The sequence below is a fragment of the Chiloscyllium plagiosum genome, chromosome 9 (genome assembly GCF_004010195.1).
Source record: "Chiloscyllium plagiosum isolate BGI_BamShark_2017 chromosome 9, ASM401019v2, whole genome shotgun sequence".
Taxonomy (NCBI): domain Eukaryota; kingdom Metazoa; phylum Chordata; class Chondrichthyes; order Orectolobiformes; family Hemiscylliidae; genus Chiloscyllium; species Chiloscyllium plagiosum.
In genome coordinates, this window is record NC_057718.1 from 84,119,193 (window position 1) to 84,127,899 (window position 8,707).

Here is an 8,707-nt window from a genome sequence, read left to right on the forward strand (position 1 = left end):
CGTCGATTCTCCTGCTCCTTGGATGCTGCCTGACCTGCTGCGCTTTTCCAGCAACACATTTTTCAGCTCTGATCTCCAGCATCTGCAGTCCTCACTTTCTCCTAACCCTCTTCGCTGTCCACTACACCTCCAATTTTGGTGTCATCTGCAAACTTACTAACTGTACCTCTTATGCTTGCATCCAAATCTTTTATGTAAATGACAAAAAAGAGGAAATTTTGATAAAGGTGAAATGGTTAGATCTGGTGTACAGGTAGTTCTGGTATTATGCACATTTCAGCAGCGTGATTTGGCTATAATGTTGCTGAAGAATTAGGGAACAGTATTCTGGAGAAAACTTATATCCATTGGCAATAGCGCAATTCCAGCGGGGATTAGTTCACATGCTTCGTCTGTGCATGCACCGATTTACACGCCAAAATCTCAGCGCCATTCTGCGCATGCGCCAATGTCAGCTGCTGACAGAGCAGCTTTCTATGAGAGGTACTATACAAAGAGCAGCTTTCTTACATTTTTTTAAATGTACTGTGTTAGATTTAATTTTTTTTATTAATAAATATGATTTCAGGCTGTGCTATACTTTGCGTTAGACTTTTGAGTGATTTTTGTGCAGTCATGAGTACGTTTTGATGGTGTGCTCCAACCCCACTTTTCCCATAGGCCCCATTATTTCTATTAAGCAAGGTTTCCCTGGTACACAACTATGGTTTGACAGGAGGGCTCCTGTATTTGGATTTTCCGAAGGTATTCAATATGGTGCCATATAAAAAGCACCAGAGAGGAGCTCAGAGTTGTGGTGATAATATATTGGCATGGATTGAGAGTTGGTTAACACACAGACTAACTCAGAATTGGGATTAACGGTTTTTCAGTTTGGAGAGTTATAACTTGCGGACTGCACAAAGATCAGTTCTGGGTCCTCAGTTATTTATTTTCTACATTAAGGACTTAGAGGAGTAGACAGATTGCAATGTATCAAAACTTACTTGTGACACAAAATTAAATGAGAAGTTGCGAGATGAGAACATAATTATATCCACTTTACAGATTAATTAGATTAAGAGAGTGGGCAAAAATTTGGCAGATGGAGTTTTTGTAGACAAGTGTGAGGTCATGATGTTTAGAAGGAAAAATTAAAAGGCAGCCTACTACTTAAGCAAAGGTGGACTCCAAAAAAGTGGAGTGCAGCAAATTCTGGGAGTCTTGCACATGAAACACAAAAAGTTCGCATCCAGGTGCAGCAAGTAATTAAGGCAAATAGCATTTTGGCCTTTATTGTGAGGGAATTGCAGATTAAAACAGGGACGTTTTGTTAGTTGTGCATGGTGTTGCTGAGGCTTCATTGAAGTTTAGAAGAAATGAGGGGTGAAGATAGTGAAACATAAAAGATTCTGAAGGGGCTTGAAAGGGTAGATGTTGAGAACATTGTTTTACTAGTGGGAGAATCTTGAACTTGGGGATAGTTACAGATTAAGGGGGCATTCATTTAAAACTGAGATGCAAAGGAATTTGTTCCCCCAGAGGGTAGTGAATTCTAGAATTCTCTAGCCAGGAAAGTTGATGGCGATGGCGATGGTGAGTTGTCATGAAAGAAGTATAGAGACTAGGGACAGTTCAGCCATGATCTTGTTGAATGGTGGGGCAAGCTTGAAGAGCCAGTTAGCTCACTCCACCTATTTCTTTTGATCTTCTGACGCTCTTGAATTGTGTCTTGTTGATGGTGGGAAAACAAAGTTACTTACTGCAGAATTCCCAGCCTCTGACCTACATTTTTTTTCTTGATTCAATTGTGGGACATGGCCATTCCTTCTGTGCCTCCGTTTATTGTCCATCTCTAGATGTCTTTTGGTCAGCATAGACATGATGGGCCAAAGGGCCAGTTTCTATGCTGTATGACCCTATGACTCTAGATTTCCTTAGAAGGTGGAGATGAGTGCCTCCTTAAACTGCTGCAGTCCACGTGCTGTAGGTGGACCCACAATGCTGTTAAGTCATTGTCCCAATGATACTGAATGAATAGCAATATATTTCTGAATCAGGGTGGTGTGTCTTGGAGCGGAGCTTGGAGATGATCGTATTCCCATGTCTCTGTTTCCTTTGTCCTTCTAGATGATAGTAGTTGTCGGTTTAGAAGATGAATGTAGCCATCTTTGGTGAATTTCTGCCGTGCATCTTTGAGATGATGTACACTGATGTTGCTGAGTCTCAGTGGAAGGATTGGATGTTTGTGGATGTGGTATCAACCAAACTGGCTGCTTTTTCCTGGGTGATAGTCATACATTACGGGAAAAGACTCTTTGATCCAACTCATCTGTGATGATATCTAGCTTCTTAAGATTCATTGGGGAGTATTCCATCACACTCCTGAGTTGTGCTTTGTAGATGGTGGTCAGCTCTGGGGAGTCGAAGTGAATTACTTGCTGCAGTATTACTAGCCTCTGACTTCTCATGTAGCAACTGTATTCATAGAGATGTACAGCATGGAAACAGACCCTCAATTCAACTCATCCATGCCGACCAGATATCCTAACCTAATCTAATCCTTTTTGCCCATATCCCTGTAAACCATTCCCATTCTTATACCCATTCAGATGCCTTTTAAATGTAATTGTACTAGCTTTCTCCACTTCCTCTGACAGCTCATTCCATACACGTACCACCATCTGTGTGAAAACACTGCACCTTAGGTCCATTTCAAATTTTTCCCCCTCACACCCTAAATCTATGCCCTCTAGTTTTGGACCCCCCCCCCCCCCCATCCCAGGTAAAATACCTCGTCTATTTGTCTGATCCATGCCCTTCATGATTTTATAAACCTCTATAAGGTCACCCCTCAGCCTCTGACACTCCAAGGAAAAAATCCCCAGCCTATTCAGCCTCTCCCTGTAGCTCAAATCCTCCAACCCTGACAACATCCTTGTCAATCTTTTCTGAGCCCTTCTAAGTTTCACAACATCCTTCCAATGGGAAGGAGACCAAAATTGCACACCTCCCAACTCCTATTCTCAATACTCTAACCAATAAAGGAAAGCATACCAAATGCAACCTTCGCTATCCTATCTACCTGCGACTGCACTTACAAGGAACTGTGAGCCTGCACCCCCCAGATGATCATTGTCTGGCATTTATGTGGCATAAATCTTACTTGCCTCTTATCAGTCTAATCTTGGATATTGTCCAGATCTTACTGCATTTGGGCAGGAACTGCTTCAGTATCTGAGGAGTTGCAAATGGTGCTGAACAGGAAGGTCATTGGAGCAGGTGAAGTGCTTGGGCTTAGGACACCACCCTGACGGGCTTCTGCAGCGAGTTGAGATGACTGACAGGTAGCACAGTAACTCTGGGGTTCGCACCACTGCTTCACAGCGACAGGGACCCGGATGACTAGATTGGGTTGGGATATCTGGTCGGCGTGGACGAGTTGGACTGAAGGGTCTGTTTCCATGCTGTACGACTGTATGACTGTCTGTGTGGGGTTTGAACATTCTCCTCATGTCTGCATGGGTTTCCGCTGGGTGCTCCAGCTTCCTCCCACAGTGCAAAGATGTGCAGGTTAGATGGATTAGCCATACTAAATTGTCCTGTAATATACAGGGATATGCAGGCTCAGTGGAATAGCAATGGCAAATGCAAGGTTACAGGATTAAGGTGGGTTCTTGGCCTGGGTGTGATATATGGTGCACACCCAATGGGCCGTATGGCCTATTTCTGCATTGTTAGGGATTCTATGACCTCTAACAACCACAACCATCTTTCTAAGTGTCAGATATAACTGCAACCATCACTGATTCCAGTTCTGCACGTGCTGCTTCATGGCTCGCTCAGTTAAATACAGCCTTGATATTAAGGACAATTGCCCTCACTTCCCCTCAGGATCTTTGCTCTGTTGTCCATGTTTGGTCCAAGGCTGTAATAGGTTAGGAGCTGAGTGACCCTGGCAGAACCCAAATTCAGTTTGTGAGCAGGTCATTGTTGAGTAAGTGCTTCTTAATAGCACTGTCAATGACATCACTTTGCTAATGATTTTGATTAGATTGAGTGAAAATTGGCCTTGTTGGATTTTCCATGTTTTTTATGGACACTGCATACTTAGACAATTTTCCACATCCCAGGTGGATTCCTGTGGTGTTACTACTTGAACTGTTTGTTTAGGGGCTGCAACTAGTTATGGAGCACATCCCTTCAGAACTGTTGTTAGAATTTTGTCAAGGCTCATAGCCTGGTGTACTTAGTAATCAACTGGAGGTTTCTTTGCCTGACCTGATGACTGAGACTTAATGGGGTCTGGAGTACATGTGCAGGTTCCCAGAGCAATTTCATCTGCACTAAAAGGATGACAGATTTTCTTTCCATAAAGGGCATTAGTTAACCAGATGAGTTCTCATTGCCTTCTTCTTTTGTGCTAGGTACAATTTCAAACAGCAGGAAATTTGACCTCTGATTCCCATCAACTTGAGATTTGCAAGGACTCCTTGATGTCACATTCAGTCACATGCTGCTTAGTGTTTTGTGTTTGATTGTACTTAACTTTTTTTATGTTTTCTTAATACTTGTTTCCTGTTTTACTTTTTTTCTCCTTCTCTATTCTGTAGAAGTGACAATTCTGAAGAGGAATGTGAGGTGAAGGAAGAGTATGATGAACTGGATTACAGAGATGAAGATCAGTGCTGGTCCACGAAGGAAGAGGGTTTGGCAGTTGCTGAAAGTGTTCCCTTGGTGCATTATCCTGTTGAACAACAAACCACTTTTGAGCAGTCTGAGATCTCTCCTTTTGCTGTGCGGAAGCTAACTAGGTTTGTTGGTTTAGATTTTTGTTGAATCCATGTTTAAATGTATTAGTCAGTTGCATTTTAAAGCTTCAGATCATTGATGTGAACAAGGAGCTCATTGCCAGTTAGAATTGTTGAACAAACACCATCTATGTATTTTAGGGTTAGCATCCGAGAAGCTTAAGTATACGATAGAGAAACAAATAGGAAATATTGATTTAAGTAGAATGAAGTAATTAGTGAAAAGAGATGTATGTGGCACACACTAATTCCAAGACAGAGACTTGAATGCCTCAGTGCTTTTGCAGGTAGTTATACAGATAGCTAGAATACATTCAACTCTTTTGAGACATGTATTTGGAACAAAGTTATTTTGCTAATATTTTAATCCTTTTTGTAATCTTAAGTATATCGTGCTTAGCAATTCTTCTGATTGAGAAGAATTAGTGGGAAAATGCAACACTATCAAGAAAAACATTAAAAATACAAAATATCTTCCAAGTTCAATTGAGTCTTTGTGTTCAGCCTGTGAAATCTTACCAAAATGGTTTGGTGAACTTTAGCTGGACCAAGCCTAGAAGGTACACTTTAGACTGATTTTAGTAGCTTCAGTACATTCAGCTTAATCAGTACATTATATAAAAAAAAACAAAGCAGCATAAAAGGAGGCCATTTGGCTCACTGTGTTTTTGTTGACTATTTGAAAGAGCTACCAGTTAGTTCCAATCTTCTGCCCAGTACATTCAAGCTGGGGCCAAACCAATGATTTGAAATAGTTTTTAATAACCTCCTTCCTTTTGTGTTGTAGATCTCGGTTAATAAGGCTAAGAATCAGCATGTTTTTTTAATACAGATTTTGCAGTTTATCCTACCAGCTACAGTTCTATCTGTCCTTTAACCTCATTTAAAATTGTGTACCATGTAATCGTTCTTCCTGCCAAAAGATAAATTTTGTTTGCTCATTTCACCAGGCTGCTTATGTCCTCTTCAGTTTGCATTAGTCTGTCTTGAATCTAACCCTACATTGTCTTCACACTGGAAGACAAGGGGCTTATTGTTTGGCAAGTAGATTGCTACTTTGCAGTTACTTGGAGATAGCTGAAGCTAAACGTAACTCACCAAAACCACCATCAGCTATTTTGAACCATAATCACATCATTGACCGTCAAGCCATTATTTCCCAGACTGTTCGCTGGAGGTCCTAGTCTACCGTGGTCTCCAACCTCATAGTACCCCAGTCCTACACAATCTGATTCTATCTCCATCCCAAGATGGATAAATTGGACATCCCTGGGGCAGCCATCATTTCTGTCCCTTGAAATTTCTTCCTAATGGTCTGCATTCTATTTTGTTGAAACTTTATTGCTGGAACAGCACAGCAGGTCAGGCAGCATCCAGGGAACAGGAGATTCGACGTTTCGGGCACAGGCCCTTCCTCAGGAATGAGCAGAGAGTGTTCAGCAGGAGAAGATAAAAGGTAGGGAGGAGGGACTTGGAGGAGGGGAGTTGGAAATGTGATAGGTGGAAAGAGGTCAAGGTGAGGGTGATAGGTCGGAGTAGGGTGGAGGAGGAGAGGTCAAGAAGAAGACTGCAGGTCAGGAAGGCGGTGCCGGGCTGGAAGGATCCGGCTGAGACAAGGTGGGGGGAGGGGGGATGAAGAAACTGGTGAAGTCCAAGTTCATCCCCTGCGGTTGGAGGGTTCCCAGTCGGAAGATAAGACGCTCCTCCTCCGACCGTCGGGTTGTTGTGGTTTGGCGGTGGATGAGTCCAATGACCTGCATATCCTTATTTTGTCCTTGTTTGTTCAATCTCTTTCAATATGCATGTGGGCTCTTCTGCTACCTGCTGTCAGTTAAAGTCCATCCAGTTTTCTGACTACTTGCTTCTCTATCTTGATGCCCAGTTGCTCCATCTTGAATCCCAAGCAGAACTGCCTGTATGTTATTTCTTCGCCTTGAATGAAGGCTCAAGCAGTCTTACCTTTTTGATATGGGAAGCAGTATAGGTCCTAGCTATGCCTACCTTTAAGTGAAATGCTTTTTGTCCCAGTCCTACAGGGGCCATGTCTCTCAATAGTATCTCTAGTGCATTGAATATTATGTTTGGACAGCTTCCTGCTGTTACCCCAAATAGGAAAGTTTCCTTAACTTTGTTTTTCTTTTCTCAACCTTCAGTACTGTTCCAATAAACCTCAATGCAAGCTTAAGAAACAGCACCTCTTCCTTTACTAGGGAATTTCACAGCTTTGTTGCATTTAATTGAGTGAATTCAGTGCTCATCATAACTGGAACCCTCACTCAATACCCCTCCATTGGCTCCCTCCTTGTTCTCACAAATATCACTTTGCCAACACATCTGATTTACAAAAGCCCACAAGCTTGTTGAAGTCATTTGTGCAATGCCTCATTTATTACTCCATTATGATATGTTCAGGCTCACCTTCCATCTCAGTGCCCGCATGGAAGAGTCTCTCCGAGAAAAAATTACCAGCAGATAGCTTTGAATCAAAGAATGGAAACGTGGAAAGTCGGTAGCCAATTTGTCGTGATAAACCCTGTATTGTCAGGTGATAGTCTTTGAATGACTATGACTCAAGTGGTCCTTGTTAAACAGCTGCAGAACAAACCATGGCCCCTGTGCAACCTATATCCACTGCTGGGACCCCAGCATAGCCATTTATGCACCTATTCGGAGACACTAACAGACTAGGAGTGGACTTATGATCCCAAATTCAGATAATGAGGTAGCAATCATTTGGCTCGGGATTTGCATTTGCTGTATAAGATTGAATCCAGCAACTTTAAATAATAACTACTGCTCTCATTTATCAGATACTGGCTCCAGGTAGTTGGTCTGTAATTACCACTGTCATCTCTCCTAAGCTGATTTTTTCTGTCTTTAATTTGGCCAAGTACCACCCACTTTCAAAACTTCATTTTCATTCCTTTTGTCATTTAATTCATCCTGCTCTCCATCCTGTCAAAAAAAAATCCCCTTTTTATTTGTTATTAACGTCATCTCCAGCTTTTTAACCCGACTCTGTTCTTGCTTACAAGCTATTAATTCTCTAACTTTCTTGTGTTCTGATGAAAGGTTGTTGACCTGAAAGGTTAACTGTTTCCAGCCCCGCACCTACTGTTTGACCTCTGCAGTATTTACAGCATTTGATGTTTTGTTTGTTTTTCCTGAATCTGTGGTATTTTAATTTCACATTCTTCTTGAAATTTATTACAATCCTCTTCAATGTTTTACTAGATTGGAGTTTTATGTCATCTGCAAACCTGCCATGCTATTAAAATGCACAGTGAAAAGAGCAGCGGTCCTAATACCAGAAGACAGTATCATTTCAATCAGTCTGAAAAAGGTCTATTTGTCACCAATCTCTGATTTCTGACTCATAGCCAAATTTGTGTCCATACTGAAACTGTCCCTTTTAATTAATAAAGTTAAACACCATTTGCTTTAACTGTCTTATTCAATGGTAAAGCAACCTCAAAGACCTGAATGGCTTACTCATGCTCCTAGTTCGACAATCATCTTATGAAAATCATGTGAACTTCCTTTTATTATCCAAGCATAAATTGGTTTCACCCCCATATTATTGTCTCTTAAAGCTGACTGGCATCCAATGCAGGTTAACCATTTCTAACTCGTATGTAGATTGTCTGACCAGAGGGGAGGCCATATTGGATTTGGTACTCGGTAATGAACCGGGACAAGTGATGGGCTTGTTAGTGGGTGAATATTTTGGTGATGGTGACCACAATTCTGTGACTTTCACCTTGGTTATGGAGAGAGATAGGTGCGTGCAACAGGGTAGGTTTTAAAATTGGGGGAAGGGTAATTACGATGCTGTAAGACAGAACCTGAGGAGCATAAGTTGGGAGCATAGGATGTCGTGGAAATGTGGAACTTTTTCAAGGAACAGAAACGACGTG

The 8,707-nt window shown here is 41.8% G+C and overlaps 1 protein-coding gene across 4 annotated transcripts in view; it reads left to right on the forward strand.

Annotated features, from left to right (window-relative positions):
* dhx57 (DEAH (Asp-Glu-Ala-Asp/His) box polypeptide 57) overlaps window positions 1-8,707 on the forward strand; it is a 117,126-nt gene that overhangs the window by 15,291 nt on the left and 93,128 nt on the right. For all 4 annotated transcript variants that reach the window (XM_043696376.1, XM_043696377.1, XM_043696379.1 and 1 more), the window contains exon 4: window positions 4,593-4,793. In XM_043696376.1, coding sequence (XP_043552311.1) covers window positions 4,593-4,793 — 201 coding nt within the window. The remainder of the gene's footprint in view (window positions 1-4,592; window positions 4,794-8,707) is intronic.